Raw genomic sequence first — 16,022 nt, 5'->3', positions numbered from 1 at the left:
ATTTTTGAGTAATCATAATTTCTTATTAATCGAATAACTGAGTTATTTACTTTATGATTAATTAAAATTTTGAGTAATCAATTAATCGCACAGCCCTAATCAACCCTAAAAATTTTACACAAATCAAACACATGATGTGTGAACCCCGTTTGTTTTGGTATGGAACGCCTCTATACAAATTTGGTAGTGTTTTTTATTCTTTATTGTTAATATTTATTGGTATTGTTATTATTACTTCCTTTATTACCACCATTTTTACTAATAAGTTAGTTGGACTAACTACATATAAATACAAGCGTATGTATGTAAATGTCCACATATATGTATACAAAAACACACAGTTACAAGCATTCGCCCACTTTCAATCACTGCTTGACGAAGCGAAGATCATAAATCTTTCGCAAAAAGGGCTTGTGTTACTGGAAGCGGATAGATGTTTGCAGCTAATAAATCACAGAGCCGCATTAGTTGAATGTTTTGTCAAAAAAAATTATATTTTATATAATGGGAACTAATAAGGTAGAGAAGATGATTATTTAATAACATTTATTGTATTTTAATGCTAACTATGTTGAGTGTAGAAAAAAAGTAATTAAAAACGTCTATACTTATTTGTCACTAATTGTGTGATTACAAATCACTTGGATAATTCTTAAATTTTTAAACGAAAACCTTTGATAAATATAAGGATACTCTGCATCACCGATTTCGATGGTTCCGGTCGCCCAAAATAAATCAGTCTATTAGCCAAAAATCATATGACCGTTAAAATCCGTGAAATACCATTGGCTGATCGGTAAATAGATTTGCGTGAAGTGTCTGGGACTGAATGCATCTCAAGTGAATGGGTACATCATATTTCACATAAGTAGCTATTTGATGATGAAACCGCAATCCGCGCGATAAGTGGCGCCATAGCTCACATTCGACTTTAAGCGCAACTATGTGACCAAATCCAAGGAACATTTGGCGATGTACGACTGTAATTGGAACGCGTTTGTGGCTCGTTTTCGAGGACAAAGTATTCACCTATCAAATAAAGGCAGTAAGAGCAAGATATGATACGCGAGACGTCCATTGCATTGAAGGTAAAACAATTACCGATAAATTTAGACGACACTGACCGATTGCGACTCACAGCTGCTAGGAGCAGACGACGAGCAGCAATCATCGCGGAACTTTCCCTTATAATGCCTAGCTTTTGCGAAATTTAAGTCTAAACAACTGGTATACCACTTCTGCACAAAAAATCAGGTTAAAATAAATGACAGTTTTCTATGAAAAGAGCCGCATTTGCCCACCGTTGGTATATAATGCGCATGTATATAGTTGCATTGTTTTATACAATAATCTAATAAACACTTTTTCTATTGCACTGATATTTGAAAACTAGAACTGAAAGTAAATATTAAGTAAAGCGTCATTTTGAAGTTCGTTCAAATTTTTTATGTAAATATGTTAAAAACTAATTTGTAGGTGATTTTTATATAATAATAAAATAATTATACAATAAATGGAAAATATTTACTTTGGATTTTCATAATTATTTAGTTAAACTCATAAAAATTACTTCTATATTTTTTACACTACAGCAAGCCAACTTAAATATTTGCGGTAAATAATTTTATTTTTACAAAGCAATTACAACAATGTTGATCGGCTAGCCATTGTGCATACTTACAAGGGAAAAGGGAATCAGATGTTTCCCTCCTAGCCGAGATCACCTGATTTGTTTGCTACAGGGTTACACCCAATATTTATATAGAAAAAAATTTAAACGGACTCTTACCTGGTGTAACGAGGAACTGGATCCAAAGCGAAAACCTGTTATGAAGCCTTTCAATAGGGCCAAAGAGACTAATTAGTAGGTCGAGTATAATTCTGAACTTACTTACAATAAAAGACTTATATAATTGGAGAGGAAATCGTGGAGGTAGCAATGCGAGTCAATGGTCTCCCGTCTGCATAAAATACCATCAAATAATTCCTCCAACGGGATAGGTCTTTTATGGAGACAATTTGGTACTTTTACGAACAATAATAACGAGACTCTGAATAATCTGCTAGATCAATCCATGTCAAATCGACCACTGCAGTGCACTGGCCGGAATCGACCTTTTCTGATTTGGATGAATTTCGGTTAGAACATTTCCTTTTTCATATCCCGGAGCTCTAATTTTTAAAATTTTGGAGATTTACAAGTTTATTTTTTGAATGTCTCAGCAAATGTTGCAGAGTTATGGAAAGCAGTTTTTATTTCATTTAAATTTATTTTTAATTTAGGGTTGTATTGTATTTTTTTTTTTCAAAGTTCAAAAATTCATAACATGTAAAAGCATACCTTCTTAAAAAATTTCAGGATCTTTTAACATCAGTAAAAATACACGAGTTTACGATTTTGAAATTTCAAAATTCTCTATTTTTTATTTTAGGATTTTTTTTTTTAAATAACTCCAAACAACACCTTTAAACCGACCAGAACAACTTTCGAAAAAATTTGTATTTTTTTTTTAGGAATGATGTACGGAAGATTGTAGAGCCTTTTGAACCCTTCAAAGGAGCGGGTGAGTATTAAGGACATTATTAATCATCTTTCTGGCTATTTAGCGGTAGTTATTGCTGGACATACATTCCGGAAGATTGTAGGAAAGTGTACGTGTTATTTATTCCTAAATCGGCCAATAGATTCCTTAACTTAGCTTTGGCATACAGACCTATTAGATTAATTTAGAGAGTGGTAGAACTCCATATTAGTGCCAAACTAAGCTCTTCAAGTTACTCTCTTCGTATGATCTCAAATTCGTGAGGCAATGAGGGTCTCAGCATAAATCCTCAGGAGGCTGTTCTTGTACCCTTTTTAAAAATTTATAACACCTTTGTTCGGTCACTCTTGGATGGACAGCGCTTGAGTACTCCGATCAGGACGAATGTCAGATGAAAGGTTTGAAAGGTCTCACTAAATTAAATAATTCAAAAAGCATATGAAATTAAAAAAAAAACGCAGTTAAACGAAAGAATGTTAAGAAATCTTTAGTTTGAACATTTCGAGTGTTTGTAGAGAGTTGTCACATTTGGAATATTTTTTAACTTTTTTGAATTCAATTTTGGACGTTTTAACGCCATGCGTGTTACTTTATAATAGGGCTTCATCATTTGGAAGTTCTGCTTAATTCTTTGACTTGTCATAGTAAAGCTTAGTATCCAGCTCTTAAGAAAAGCAAAAACTCCATATAAAATGACGTACAAGAAATGGCTAAGAAATTTTCTTGAGTCAAATTTCCTTAAGGCAGTACGCAGTTCTTCAGAAATTTAGTACGCTTTCTACTACGGTTTTCTAAAGTTTTTTGTGAAAAAAAAGCACAAGGCAACCCAGGTTTGCAACAGAAATATATGCCTGTTCCATTATTTCTTGAGGAAAGAGTGAGGCAACAGGCTGTGCGTTATCAAAAATGTCAAAATTCCTTGGACACACACGCGAAATAATGGCAATTTTTTCTTGACCGTTTTCTTAAGAACTGGATACTAAGCTTAATTCTGCATGAACGATTTGATAATTAACAACAGGTAAGACAGAGGCGACTAAAACACCAAGGCCTTCAAAGGCTGGCAACATTTATATCGAAGGAAATTTCTTGAGTTCAATCGCAATATCGAGCTCTCTTTAGCGTCATCTATTTATTGTCTCTTGCCCTAGGAATCCACTTGTGCTCACTTGCAACCACTTAATGCAAATCTCTTCCGTCATTTGACGACACAACAATGTCATCTACCTATACGAAATGACTGCAATAAAACAATGAAAGCAAAAATAGCTATAAAGTACAATAACGAACTAACGAGGGTGTCAACATTAACACCGCAGCATAAGCGCCGCCGCTAGAGAGAGCCTGAGTATGTGGCAGACAACCACCGATTTGTGAACTACTGAGAAAAACTGACGAGTGAAACGCAGCCGTAATAAATGAACTGTGGACTGAACGGGACAATGCGGAGTAGACTACTTGTAGATTTAAAGAAAACGGGTGCTGATATGATGGAATTCGAAATGAGGAAAGGGATATTTGGAGGCAGAGATTTAGACATTAATGTATTTGAAATGTCGTAGGATAGTACGGCACCGTTACCTTTGCTAAAGGTATACTACAATTTGGAGTAAGTACTGGTTTAACCATAATATATAGTCTCAGATTACATTTTGTACAATGTTTACTAATGGCTTCACGCCTGACACAAAATCAGTATTTGGAGGCCCTATCGAAGGCCGTGGGAATACTATTTACTTCTTCCACCTTGTTATGCCAAGGTGCGGTTGTTGTAATCCTCAATCCTGCTCTACCATATTTATCACTTATTTCAGAGTAATTTACACCTGAGATGGGGAACGGGATAGACGGACATATCAGACAACGAAATAGCAAACATGATTGCAAGTCAGGGTACTTCCCTTCCATTTTCGCCGTCTTGGAAATGGTTGAGCATGTCGCTAGCCACCTGTAAGCTCAATCAAGAAGCTGGTGAAAACTCAATATAACTAGTTATAAGAATTTTTCTTCTCAAAAACTGGTGAAAACCTAAACATCTGCAGTACCACTAAATTCCTCATTGTCAGAATGGGGCCAGAGAATATTGCGGGAGCTCCGTACGCTGAGCATAGGAGAAATTTCCTTACCCATGGGTTTTATTACAGGGCCCATCATTTTAAATAAGCGCATGGGCAGACGAGGTATGCCTTATAATAACATCTGCAGGAGCTGCAAAAACGAACACGCGCCTGAAACCGTACCTGTACCTGTACTTTGGAGGGGGAAGACCCAGATTCATGGACGCTGGAACCGCTGTAGACTCGAGCAATTATAGCGGGAACGAATGAAATATATATTTTTTAAACATATATATTTAACATACGCTACACTTAGTAAAAAAATTGTCAGACAAAAGAAAAGCGGACAAAATTTGTCTCATAAAAATTATAAAAAGTGGTTCGGTTTTCGTTTCGGATAAAATTTTTGTCAAAAATTGCAGTTCGGTTAATGGTTCAATTAATTAGTAGAAAAATTCGGTTCAAAACCAGTTCATGTTTTTTGTTTATAACGGCGAGTACCGGGATCGATGGAATGATAAGCTATATACATACATACATATATGAATTTACTAACGGTATATAATGACATTTGCATTAAAGGTCATGCATGGAAATATTTCCTAGCGGCATACTGGGCTCACCCATACAATGCGTGCGTTGACTGCAGCATAAAAAAATCAAAAATGTGGCAGCCGGCTAAGTGTCGGGTGAACCACGTTGAGTAGTTGATCATCGGGAGGCGCGACCCAGAGTGCTTTCCATGAAGCTGTGATAACCAATTGAATAATCTACTAATCAGTGAATAGCAAAGCAAGTCAAAGCAAAAACAGCAGGGGGTGATGATTTTGGAGCACTTTAAGCACAATAGAAATGCGACAGAAAGTTAATGTACTACGTACATACATACATGCATACATATGTGCATATATGTTATATATTACAATATTTTATGTTGCCTCTAGCAAAAAAAAAATATGCAAACGCGAATGGAATTTGGCGCATAAACACGGAAGCTGAGCTGAGGCTGTGCTATTGACTCTCTGATCTCTATACTCGTGCATTTACAAATAGACATTTAGATCTCTTTATTTATTTGAATATTTATCACTGCATAAATTTTCCAATGATAAATATGCAACAAATATTTGTATTTTTTCGGCATTTCGTGACTCTTAATTAAGTTGGTTAAAAACAATTGATTTCACACGTAAACAAAAAAACTTCTTGACGCCATTAGCTCCTTCCACGTGGCAACGCTGCAGTATTGATATACAACACATTTCGTATGAAACGTTCACAGTTTCGTATTTTTGTTACCACACAAATCTATTGTTTTTTTATGCTGCTCTTATTTTTTTGCACATTTAATTTTAACCTAATATTATTTTGCGTATTCCTTAGTAATTAGCAGCGACGGAGAGAACGCATCAAGTTCGCTATTTATATAAGACTATGTAAGTACATATTGTAAGCGTTGTTCAAACTGGTATCTATTAACTTAAAGTGTCTCAACTTTGATATCATAGTTACAATTAAAAATGTCCATTTCCATCAGAATTCGTAGAAATATTCTCAGGTATATCTTTGCAAAAACTGCAGAAAATCCTTTCTTATTCATATTATCAGCAAGTGCTACTATTTTTTTTTGTGTTTACAAAAAAAACTTGATACTTTTGAGTTAGTAAGTTTTTAAAGGACGCGTGCGCAATTTGCATTTGTTAGCAAGTATATTTTGAGATACGTATTATTAATTTATTTACAAATTAAATTTACAAGCAAATTATTATTTTTTTTATAGAGAAGTAAATATTTTTGCAATACTAAAAATTATGAAGCTTGGACAATGTTACAGGAAAAAAAAATATTCTATTTTAAGTAGGAACTGTTAAATATCAAAATTTTTACTTTAAAATATTTGCAAAAATATTATTTCTGTATTTTTCCGGTTAAGAATAACAGTTAAATTTGGATTTTTTTCGGTAAAATTTGTAACGATGAATTTTTTTTATACTTTTTCGATCGAAAAAATGGATTTTTTAATATATTTTATTTATTAATCTAAAAAATTAGAGCAAAAATTAACGGTTACAATATGATCGGAAATATAAAAATCACAAATAACGATCAAACATGTTTTCTGCATGTAAACTTGAAGCCAGACAGACTTCTTTAATACTTTTAAATTCTAAATACTCATAATCACTTACAATCTATCTTGTCTGGTTATCTGGTTAAAAATAATTAAGCCGATAACCAGGCAAGCGTGAACAACCACATAGTTTTGATTTTAGGATGCCCAGGTAGTAGTTAACTTATGCCATAAAATAAAAAAAAATTTACTTATATATTTCATGAGAAATAACTTCATACCCAAAAGTAACAATATGAGTAGGTATCGTTACTTTAGATCCGATATTTTTGAGGTGTCGGTACTTTCCTTCGATACTACTTCCAAGTAAAAGTAACGAAAAATTCATGGTATCCTTTCATCCCTAAGCGCGGTTTAGCCAAACACATCGACTATATGTAGGTACTTACTTACGTACATATATGTATATATGTTTTATTGACTTGATCATTTCACAGTTTGCGCCTGAAAACACGCTATGATTTTGAAAGTTTGACCGCCAACAAATGTAAGCGATCACTAGGTGATCTTGCATATTTCCACGCATTAGGCAAATTAGTTTAACCACTACTGTAGATGTAGAATATGTATACCAGAAGGAAATTTAAAGTGTGTATCGATCTATATACTAATGCGCTAACATAAAGTTTGTGCGAATTCGTCTGGCGATTGTACTAAACTGATTTCAAACCCAAGAACACCGTTGGAAAGGTGTTTTCCTGTAGATGAGTCGAATTTTTATGGTTTCAAAATTGGTTGAAAATAATGGCTAAAATCGTCGTTTTAAAATTTCCGAATTTGTGTATAGTTGTTGTTGCAACCTCTTCAATTTGAGTTGTTTTCGCATTTTTTTTTTGACTTCGTATTTTAAGTTAAATTTTGTAGTAAAGATAAATATAAAGACGAAAATGAAAACAATGAGAAAAACATAAGAATTAAGATAAATGAAATGGTAACAAAATTTATTGATTTTTCGATAGGAATTGAAATAACTTCTGCTATAAGAAGTTTAGTTATCGAAAGTTATCAAGTTATAGAAATTTATCGAGTCATGGAAGTTTAATCTCATCGAAATTTGTCGGTTTATCCATGTTTATTGAGTTATAGCAACGTGTAGAATTGTTAAAATTAATTAATGTCTATTGAATTGTCGAAAATTAGAGACAGAAAATTAGTACCTTAAATTTACGGATGGTTATAGAGTAAAAAAAAAAAATTTCGAAATTTATAGAGCTAACGTAATGCATAGAGTTCTTTGAACTTAGCAAATTATCGTTATTAATTGATCTACTGAAATTTTTCGATTTATCGAATAGAATTTTTTTGATATTTTCAAAATATATCGAGTAATCGAAATTTCAACGTTATATATGTTGATCGTGCTACCAGAGAAATTGGTCGATAGCTTTGGAAAAATATGTAGCTATCAAAAATTACCGAGTTATCGAAATTAATATATAATAAAATAATAAATATAATAACCATACCGTAGCTTCGTGTTTGGTTTGCAGCGTTTCATCGATTGAGTAGGGGTTAGCGTTCAAAATCACTTGGTATCACAAACGAGTGAGTCTCAAAATGAGGACGACCATCGAAATTAATTCTAAAGTCCTATCCAATATCGAACAAGTAATAAAAAACAAACAACAATAATTCTTTTGTTTACGCATCACGTTCGCCTTGCATTTGCTCAAACGTTTTTTATTCAACTTTTCCAGCCTTTTTGCATTGTTTTTTTTTCTGTATAATTTGGTAGTAAATATAATGCCTTCTTTTTTCGCCTTTTGCTTTGTTTTGTTTTTTGTTTTTTTTGTTTTTTTTTGTATAGTAATATGTATGTACATATGTATAGTAGATTTTGTTGTTATATTTTTTAAAAATATTTTCATTTTACATAATATTAAAAATATATAATTTATAATACACTTTCGAAAAATTTCTACTTATTTATTACCGACTTTCCGGCAAACAATATCGCAATATGCAATATTTATTGTCTCTTCAAAAAGGAAATATTTAAGCAAAGGTGGAGTTTTAGTTAAATATTTGGCTTTTGAAAATGAAAAATTGTTTTTGCTGCCTACATAATTTCTTTATTTATAAATTATTTTCTGAGAAATTTGTATTGGACAATGACTTTCTTTTGGACAATAACAACTCTTTTGCATCGGCTCCTTTTTCAAAAGCTCTTTTATTAATACAGCATCAGCAACGCTTAGTTGAAAAAGTTTTTTTTTTTGTTGTTGAATAACTTCTTTTGAACAATTATATGTATTTTGTAATGCCAGTGTTGCCTTCGTGCGTTTAAGCTGGCAGTCAACTATTTGTCTAAATTTCTTGTTTCTAATTTATATGTATTTGTGTATCTATGTGTGTACGTATGTAAATGTAAAGTATAAATTCGTTTCATGCATAAAAAGTTTAATTTTTGTTGAGCATTTCGTTTCTTTCAAGTGTTTGAAATTCGTTTTGGAATGCCACCAAAAGTGGGCGCCTAAATGTAGGCAACGCAAAATCCATAATTGATGGCGTTGAGTGTTCCATATTATTTCCTTATTAATTTTAATGCTTTACCAATGCCTACTTTTAGGCTGCCTCTTTCGGAGGCATTACAAAAACATATTAAGTTTCGAAATTCGAAAATATAACTCAATGACTTTTTTGCTTTTAAATTTTTCGTTATTTACCACAGCTCTTTTGTTTCTTTGACAAATTTTTGTATATGACTGATATTGTCTCTTAGCTTAAACATCAATTCCGTGCTGTTTTATTTTTCTAATTATGTTTCCTCCTTCGTTATTGTTTTTTGTTTAATAAAAAATTCTCAATATTTTTTGGTCTTAGATCTTAAGCTTAGATTACTATAATATGGTTTCAAATTGCTCTAATTACTAAAACTAATTTCGAAAAAAAAAAATATTTTGTAAATTAATTGGTATGTATATACTAAAAAAATAGCAAAATAGTGGAAATCGCTTGCCTTTTTTTGTAGAAAGTATATAAAATGTATTTGGAAACTAAAATTGGAAACATTTACAATTTTTTGTTTGTATGTATTTAGATAAATAATTATGGCGATGTAAGTGCAAGCTGGCGTTCACATGTTTTTTTTAATATTCACAAGGTATTTCAAGCTAAAATTTTTCTATTAATTTTTTTTTTGTTAAATATTTTTAATGCTACACCAGAATCATATTAACAAAATTTGCAAACTTAATACAAATTTTCGAAAATATAACAAATTCTCTTGAAAATTTCGAAAATTTTAAACAGAATTTTTGAAAAACTTTTGAGTATGCAGTTTTATAGCGCATAAAGATTTAGTACAGTAAAGTGCATGTTTGAAGCAGCTTAGAATCTGCGTTGATTTTTATTTTTTTACGTTCTTTTGTCTTTTTTTTCATATAAACCTGAATTTCTTATGGGCAAAAATTACTTTCACTAAAAGTTTTTCAAAAACACAATGCCAGTTTTTACACCTTGCACGTTTTATATGAAAAAAACCGCAAACGGCCGGCAGCAAAAAGAAAATATGAAAAATAAACGCGAACTCTTTGCTGCTGTATACAGGCAATTGCTAAAATTTTATGAGCTATAAAACTGCATACCCGAAAATTTTCTAAAAATTCTGTTTAAAATTTTCGAAAACTTTCGAAAAATGTTTTTTTATTTTTCCTAAAAAAGTTTTAGTAAACTGTGCTAGTATAGTTTTGGATATAGCATCAAAATAATTTTATAAAGAAATTTACAAAAAGTTTTTAATTTTACTTATACAGATTAGAAAGCTCGAAATTTTGATGAAATTTGTTTTTTTAATTTTTTAAATTTTGTATAAGCTTTTTGAGACTGTTTTTCTTTATATTTTGGTATGGTTTTTGGCAATATTTTTATGAGAAGTTACAAAAATTTAACTAGAAAAACATTGTGAATATTTATTAAAAAAAAAACGCCTTGTGAATGCTTGTTTGGGTCACTGTAAATATCTATGCAGTATGTAGTTGGCTCTCGAAAATTTTTAGATTTTAAATTTCCTCAACATTTATGTGTATTTTAACTAAGAAGTCCTACGAAAAAAAAGATTTCTATAAAAAATCAAATAATAATATTTTAATAAATTCTTGCGCTACAATGATACATAAATACAAGCGAATTGTCTTAAAACCGCAAAAAAGAATGAACGACAGACAAGCGGCTGTAATGGCATGGCATATAATTGTTTAATTGACGACCGTTTCCTACTGATTAATCGACTATCGGGCGTTTAGTCGACTATTTGACATTAAAGTAAATCGATAACGAGCACTTAATAATTTACATCATTTCCAACATTTAAAAATTGAGCAACTTATTTATTAAGCTTCAAATCACTAATTGTCAATTGAAAGAGAATTTATCGATTAAATTTAAATTGGAAAGCTATCGATTTTTAAGCGATTAAACATCACTACATCTATTGACTACTAAATAACTCACTTTTGCTTTAGCTTACATTAACGTATACTAAAAAAAAATACAAATAAAACGACTATCGCTAATTGCGCATATGACTTTTAAATACAATTAAAGCTGTGTTTTTTTTTTGACACAATTACTACATTTTAATTAAATATTAATTAGTTTGTTGTAACTTAATTTTAGTAGAAAAATTAAATTATTTGCTTCTGAAGCGGTAATCCCGGCAGACATTTGTATTGCAAGCGGCCACTTTGTTGCTATTTACACAAAAATCGATAACCGCTTTCAAATCGATTAATACTCGCTTTTCGCCAGCTTTCAAATTTTTCGCCAAACAACCCTTAATTCAAGCCTACAGCCGATAGGTGCATCTCATCCATTTCCCACTCAATCTTTGTACGACACTCTCACAATCCGCCTTCGCCAATATCAGCAAAGCGAATCAACCGATAATTGATCTTGTTTTATCGATAATCGTCGACCACTCGATGGTGTCTTTTTCATACTAGTAGTACTACCGCCATTACCATTGCTTTTATCGTGCATACTACTATTATTATTATTATTATTGTTATTGATGTTGTTGTTGTTCGCGTTGGTAATCGCCATTGCGGGCGAGAGTGTATTTGGCGTTGTGGCATTTATGCTGAGATTATTGGTGCTGCTGCTGCTACTGCTGCCGGAATTAGTTTTCTCATTAATACTATGTAGATTTGTGGAGAGTGCCAACGAGGGCAATTGTATCGCCGAACCGCCCACGGTGAATGATGGTGGCACATAATGATAGCTGCCATTGTTGCTGGTGCTGCCGCCACCGCCATTGAGCGGTTCCAATTCCTCGGCTAGCACTCCATTTGGGATGGAATTGTTGCATGTATGTAAACGTGAATCCAGCGACTCATCGCTATTCGGATCTAGTCGATCCACGGAAATGGTGGATGGTATGTGCATAAGACCGGCGGAGAAGGCGCGTTCTGTAAGTGCAAAAGAGTAGGTGAGAGTTGGTTTATTTGAAGATTTAAATAATTCTTATCTATTACATAGGATAAAGGAAAGTCGAGATTCTTTGTACGCGTTAATCTCTAAAACTACAGAACGGATTTAAAGGAGATTTTCTCTAATATATTCTATATCGATAGGAGAGTGGCCTTTTGTGTTTAGAATTTCTATGGGGTTGCACAGAGGTATTATTTTTAGTACTTAGAATTTCGATTGGGTTGCCACCTGTCTAAACAATTATAAGATCCGCTCGATGCATTAAAAAAAGATGTTCAGTAATGTATTATTTTTTGAGTAGGGTTGCCACCTTTTTAAAAATTATAAGATCTTCACTGTTCGTTAGACTGAAAAGACAGGTACCAAGTGAAAGGATATGGTCCCCGGATGTGCAGTGAGCTTTTATTTATTTTGGAGTAGGGTTGTCACCTATTTAAAAACTTCTAACTTACATACATAATGTAATACGTGAGGACATTTTTTGTTAGTTGGATATATCAGATTTGGAGAGTTCAGATTTTAAAAGATTAGGTCTGAAAAAAGGGCTTTGCCTTCAGATGTGCAATAAAAGTTTATTTTTTCCAAGAGCGTTACCAACTTTGCGAAAAATTATAAGGTGGTTGCTGTTCTTTGGAATACGTATAATCAGGTGTCAAATTAAAGGATTTGACCTCTAGGTATTCAGTGTGTTTGTTATTTTTTGAGTAGTGTTGCCACTTTTTTAAATTATTAAGTCTTCACCATTCGTTGGACTAAAAAATGAGTTCCTAAGTGAAAGGATGTGAACTAAGCTTTTAGTTTTTTAGTGGGGTCGCCACATTTTTAAAATTACTACCATACATATAATACGTAAAGGCATTTTTTCTTAATAACATCAGATTTCCACAGTTCATGCAATTATAAAAAATGAGGTGTCCAATGAAAGAGCTTGGCCTTCACATGTGAAAAAAGATTTTATTTTTTCGAACAGAGTTGCCGCCTATGTGAAAAATTATAAGATGTAAGCTGTTTGTTGGACTAAAAAGTGAGTTGTCAAATGAAAGAACTTGGCCCCTCAAGATGTACAATAAGGTTTTATTATTGGCGCCTGTCAAAAAATGATAAGGTCCGTGCGTTGCATTAAATACATAAGATGTCAAATTAAAGGGCTTGGCCATTGGGTGTACAATAGGGTTTTATTTTTTTGAAAATGGTTGACACCTGTTTTCTCCAAATGCGTATATGTACATACTTATGTACGTGCCTTGTAGACTGAATGAGAGCTTTAGTTCTGCTCTTTTATTTGCAGAATGAAGGTTTTAGCCTTCATATTATTTACTTACAAAAGTTTCGGTCCTTTGTACAAATGTGGTTATTCCGCCCAACAGGGGTCCAGGGCAGACCGCAGAGCCGGCGTCATGCTTCGCTCTTTTAGCACTAAAACTGCCAGCTATCTGCTAACACTTTCAAGGCTAAATGTTAGATTTCAGTTCGGGTACTTCCAGAGCTGACTAACCATTCGCTCAAAAGAACCAAACGGGAACAAAAGTATTGAGATTCGTTTGAACGGGAACAAACTAAGAACAAAAGATTTGGTAACGTTTCTGTTAAGTACAAAATGAGAACAAATCTCTCGGGAACGTTTTTAAGAAGAACAGAATGAGAACGAAACTTTCGGGAATATTTCCGATGAGAACAAAAGTATAGAGAACGTTTCCAAACAGGATAAAATATGAACAAAAGTCTGGGAAACGTTCTGCTAAAGAAAAAAACGAGAATAAAAGTTTTGGGAATTTAACGCTAAGAATGAGAGGGGCGGCTGCGTCATGGGATGAAAAATCATTTTAGTGGGAACCATGATTGTTAATTCTAAACCAGAGGAAAGCTGGATCACTTCTACTTCCACATCGTTTATCATTAGGGTAAGCTGTAAATTTATGGAACCACATTTCATTGTCCGTGCAAGAAAAGTTCGCGTCTTAAGTTTTTCGTTGACTTAATTTACACAATTATCTTTCGGTCCTTTTTTGATTAATTTTAATATTCAAACATTTCAAACTAATGAAACTCTGTGAGAAAAATTTCACTCTCGCTACCAACCTTCGCAAATAGTTCAGAGAAAATGTGTTCCCCATGCGTTCTCTTTTAGAAGGTTCCTGAGACTTTAGTTCCAAAATTTGTCTTCGATAGAAGATTCCTTAGATCTGTTTTCCCGTTTTGTTCTCTTAGAAATGTTCCCGGAATTAGTGTTCGCATTTTGTTCTCTTTGGGAATATTCCACAGGGTTTTCCCGTTTCCGTTTAGAACGTTCTCGACAATTTTATTCTCACTTTTTGATTTTTGAGCGTTCGAGAACGACATTTAGTTTCGATCATTACCTTTATTCTCGGTCCCTAGTTTTAAAATCAGCCCTCATTTCCAAATTCTGGCCTGTGATGTTTCATCAGATTTTATAACGAATCACCGTTAGAAAGTATTCCATAAAATAAAATTATCCCATGATGATACATTTGACCCCGGGCCCTTTGTGGTACAAGAAGGCTTTAAGGCATATATTTAGATTCTAAATTTAGTAAGGGCACTAAAAATCTCTACCAAACACGACATCAAAAAAAGTTTATATTTATACCCTATCTCTACAGTAGATGGCCTCGCAATAAAAAAAAAAATATTAGCAAAATAAAGTATTCAGGTTAATGTTCTGGCCGAAGATAGCATCCATTTTTTAATATACCTGCCTGTTTTTTTTTATTTTGGAATAACTCACCTAATCCCAACTTAGAGTTTTTCGCATACTCCGCCTTCACATCATCCAATTGTTTGGCACTACACAGTGGCGTATCCACGTCATAGGTGTTATTGAAGAGCGTATAGTCCACTTCATACTCGCCAGTCTCCTTGCGAAAAGAGACCACGTTCACAAAACGATGACCCCAAAGGATCTCCGAGGGCAGGTAACTGCTGCGCGCTTGCGTCGTCATGCCAGTGGACTCAACGACACCCTCTTCAAGGCAAATAAAATAATTAGAATATTAAAAATCTGAAACTGTATTTGACAATTATGTATGTATGTAGTGCACTTACCCAGCATGCAAACAACTTCAAAGCGTTCCTTCAGCATATCCGATGCCGAAAGCATATACAGCGGACTATTTCGATCGATTTTGTGCACAATCGTTGTAGGCCAAATGAACATGAGGCGATCCTCGCCGCCGTCAGCGCCCACCGTTAACTCCTGCTGATAGAATGGCAATATTTCACCCTCTTTTGTGACCTGAAAAAAACGCAAACACAATTTCAATTAATTTAGTAATAATTCCTCAGAGTATTTTAAGCCTAAAAAAAATTAGCCGCACGGTCACTCACCTTCTTCCTGATGATTTGCGCCCGCACATGCGCCTCAATAATGTGACTCTTTCGCATATCACCCACCCGGAACATCAGACATGGCACCCCATCCCGATGACAAATCACAGCATTTCGCGAGAAGAGCAACGTTTGTGCGCGTTTCTTTGGACGCGACAATTTGGCAAATACAATGCCCACCATAAATGCTTGTATGAATACGCCCAAAATACATTGCAGACACATAATGAATATCGCCTCTGGACACTCCTCCGTCACATAACGATTGCCATAGCCTATCGTTGTTTGCGTTTCCACCGAGTATAGGAAGGCTGAAACAAAGCTACGCACCTCCGTCACACACATACGATGTGTGACATTCTCATTACGTTCGGGAAAGAAATCACGATTGTAAATATATTCGAAATCACCATGCGCATACGCGATCACCCACCAAACGAATGCAAAGAGCGCCCACGAAATGAGGAAACTGAGCGCAAAAACAAGCATTGTCCAACGCCATTGTGCATCGACCAG

At 33.7% G+C, this 16,022-nt stretch overlaps 1 protein-coding gene across 1 annotated transcript; it reads right to left on the bottom strand.

Annotated features, from left to right (window-relative positions):
* Positions 1 to 10,587: 10,587 nt before the first annotated feature.
* On the bottom strand, positions 10,588 to 16,016 carry LOC118742749 (G protein-activated inward rectifier potassium channel 3-like). Its single transcript, XM_036475067.1, has 4 exons — positions 15,507 to 16,016; positions 15,225 to 15,414; positions 14,908 to 15,144; positions 10,588 to 12,139 (listed from the first exon to the last, which is right to left on the bottom strand). The coding sequence occupies exons 1-4, from the start codon at positions 15,993 to 15,995 to the stop codon at positions 11,595 to 11,597; spliced, it is 1,461 nt and encodes a 486-aa protein (XP_036330960.1). The 5' UTR covers positions 15,996 to 16,016; the 3' UTR covers positions 10,588 to 11,594.
* Between the last annotated feature and the right edge of the window lie 6 nt (positions 16,017 to 16,022).

Source organism: Rhagoletis pomonella, unplaced genomic scaffold (assembly GCF_013731165.1).
Source record: "Rhagoletis pomonella isolate Grant_MI unplaced genomic scaffold, Rhpom_1.0 Rhpom_scaffold_00001, whole genome shotgun sequence".
Taxonomy (NCBI): Eukaryota; Metazoa; Arthropoda; class Insecta; order Diptera; family Tephritidae; genus Rhagoletis; species Rhagoletis pomonella.
This window is presented reverse-complemented; position numbering and strand designations above follow the sequence as displayed.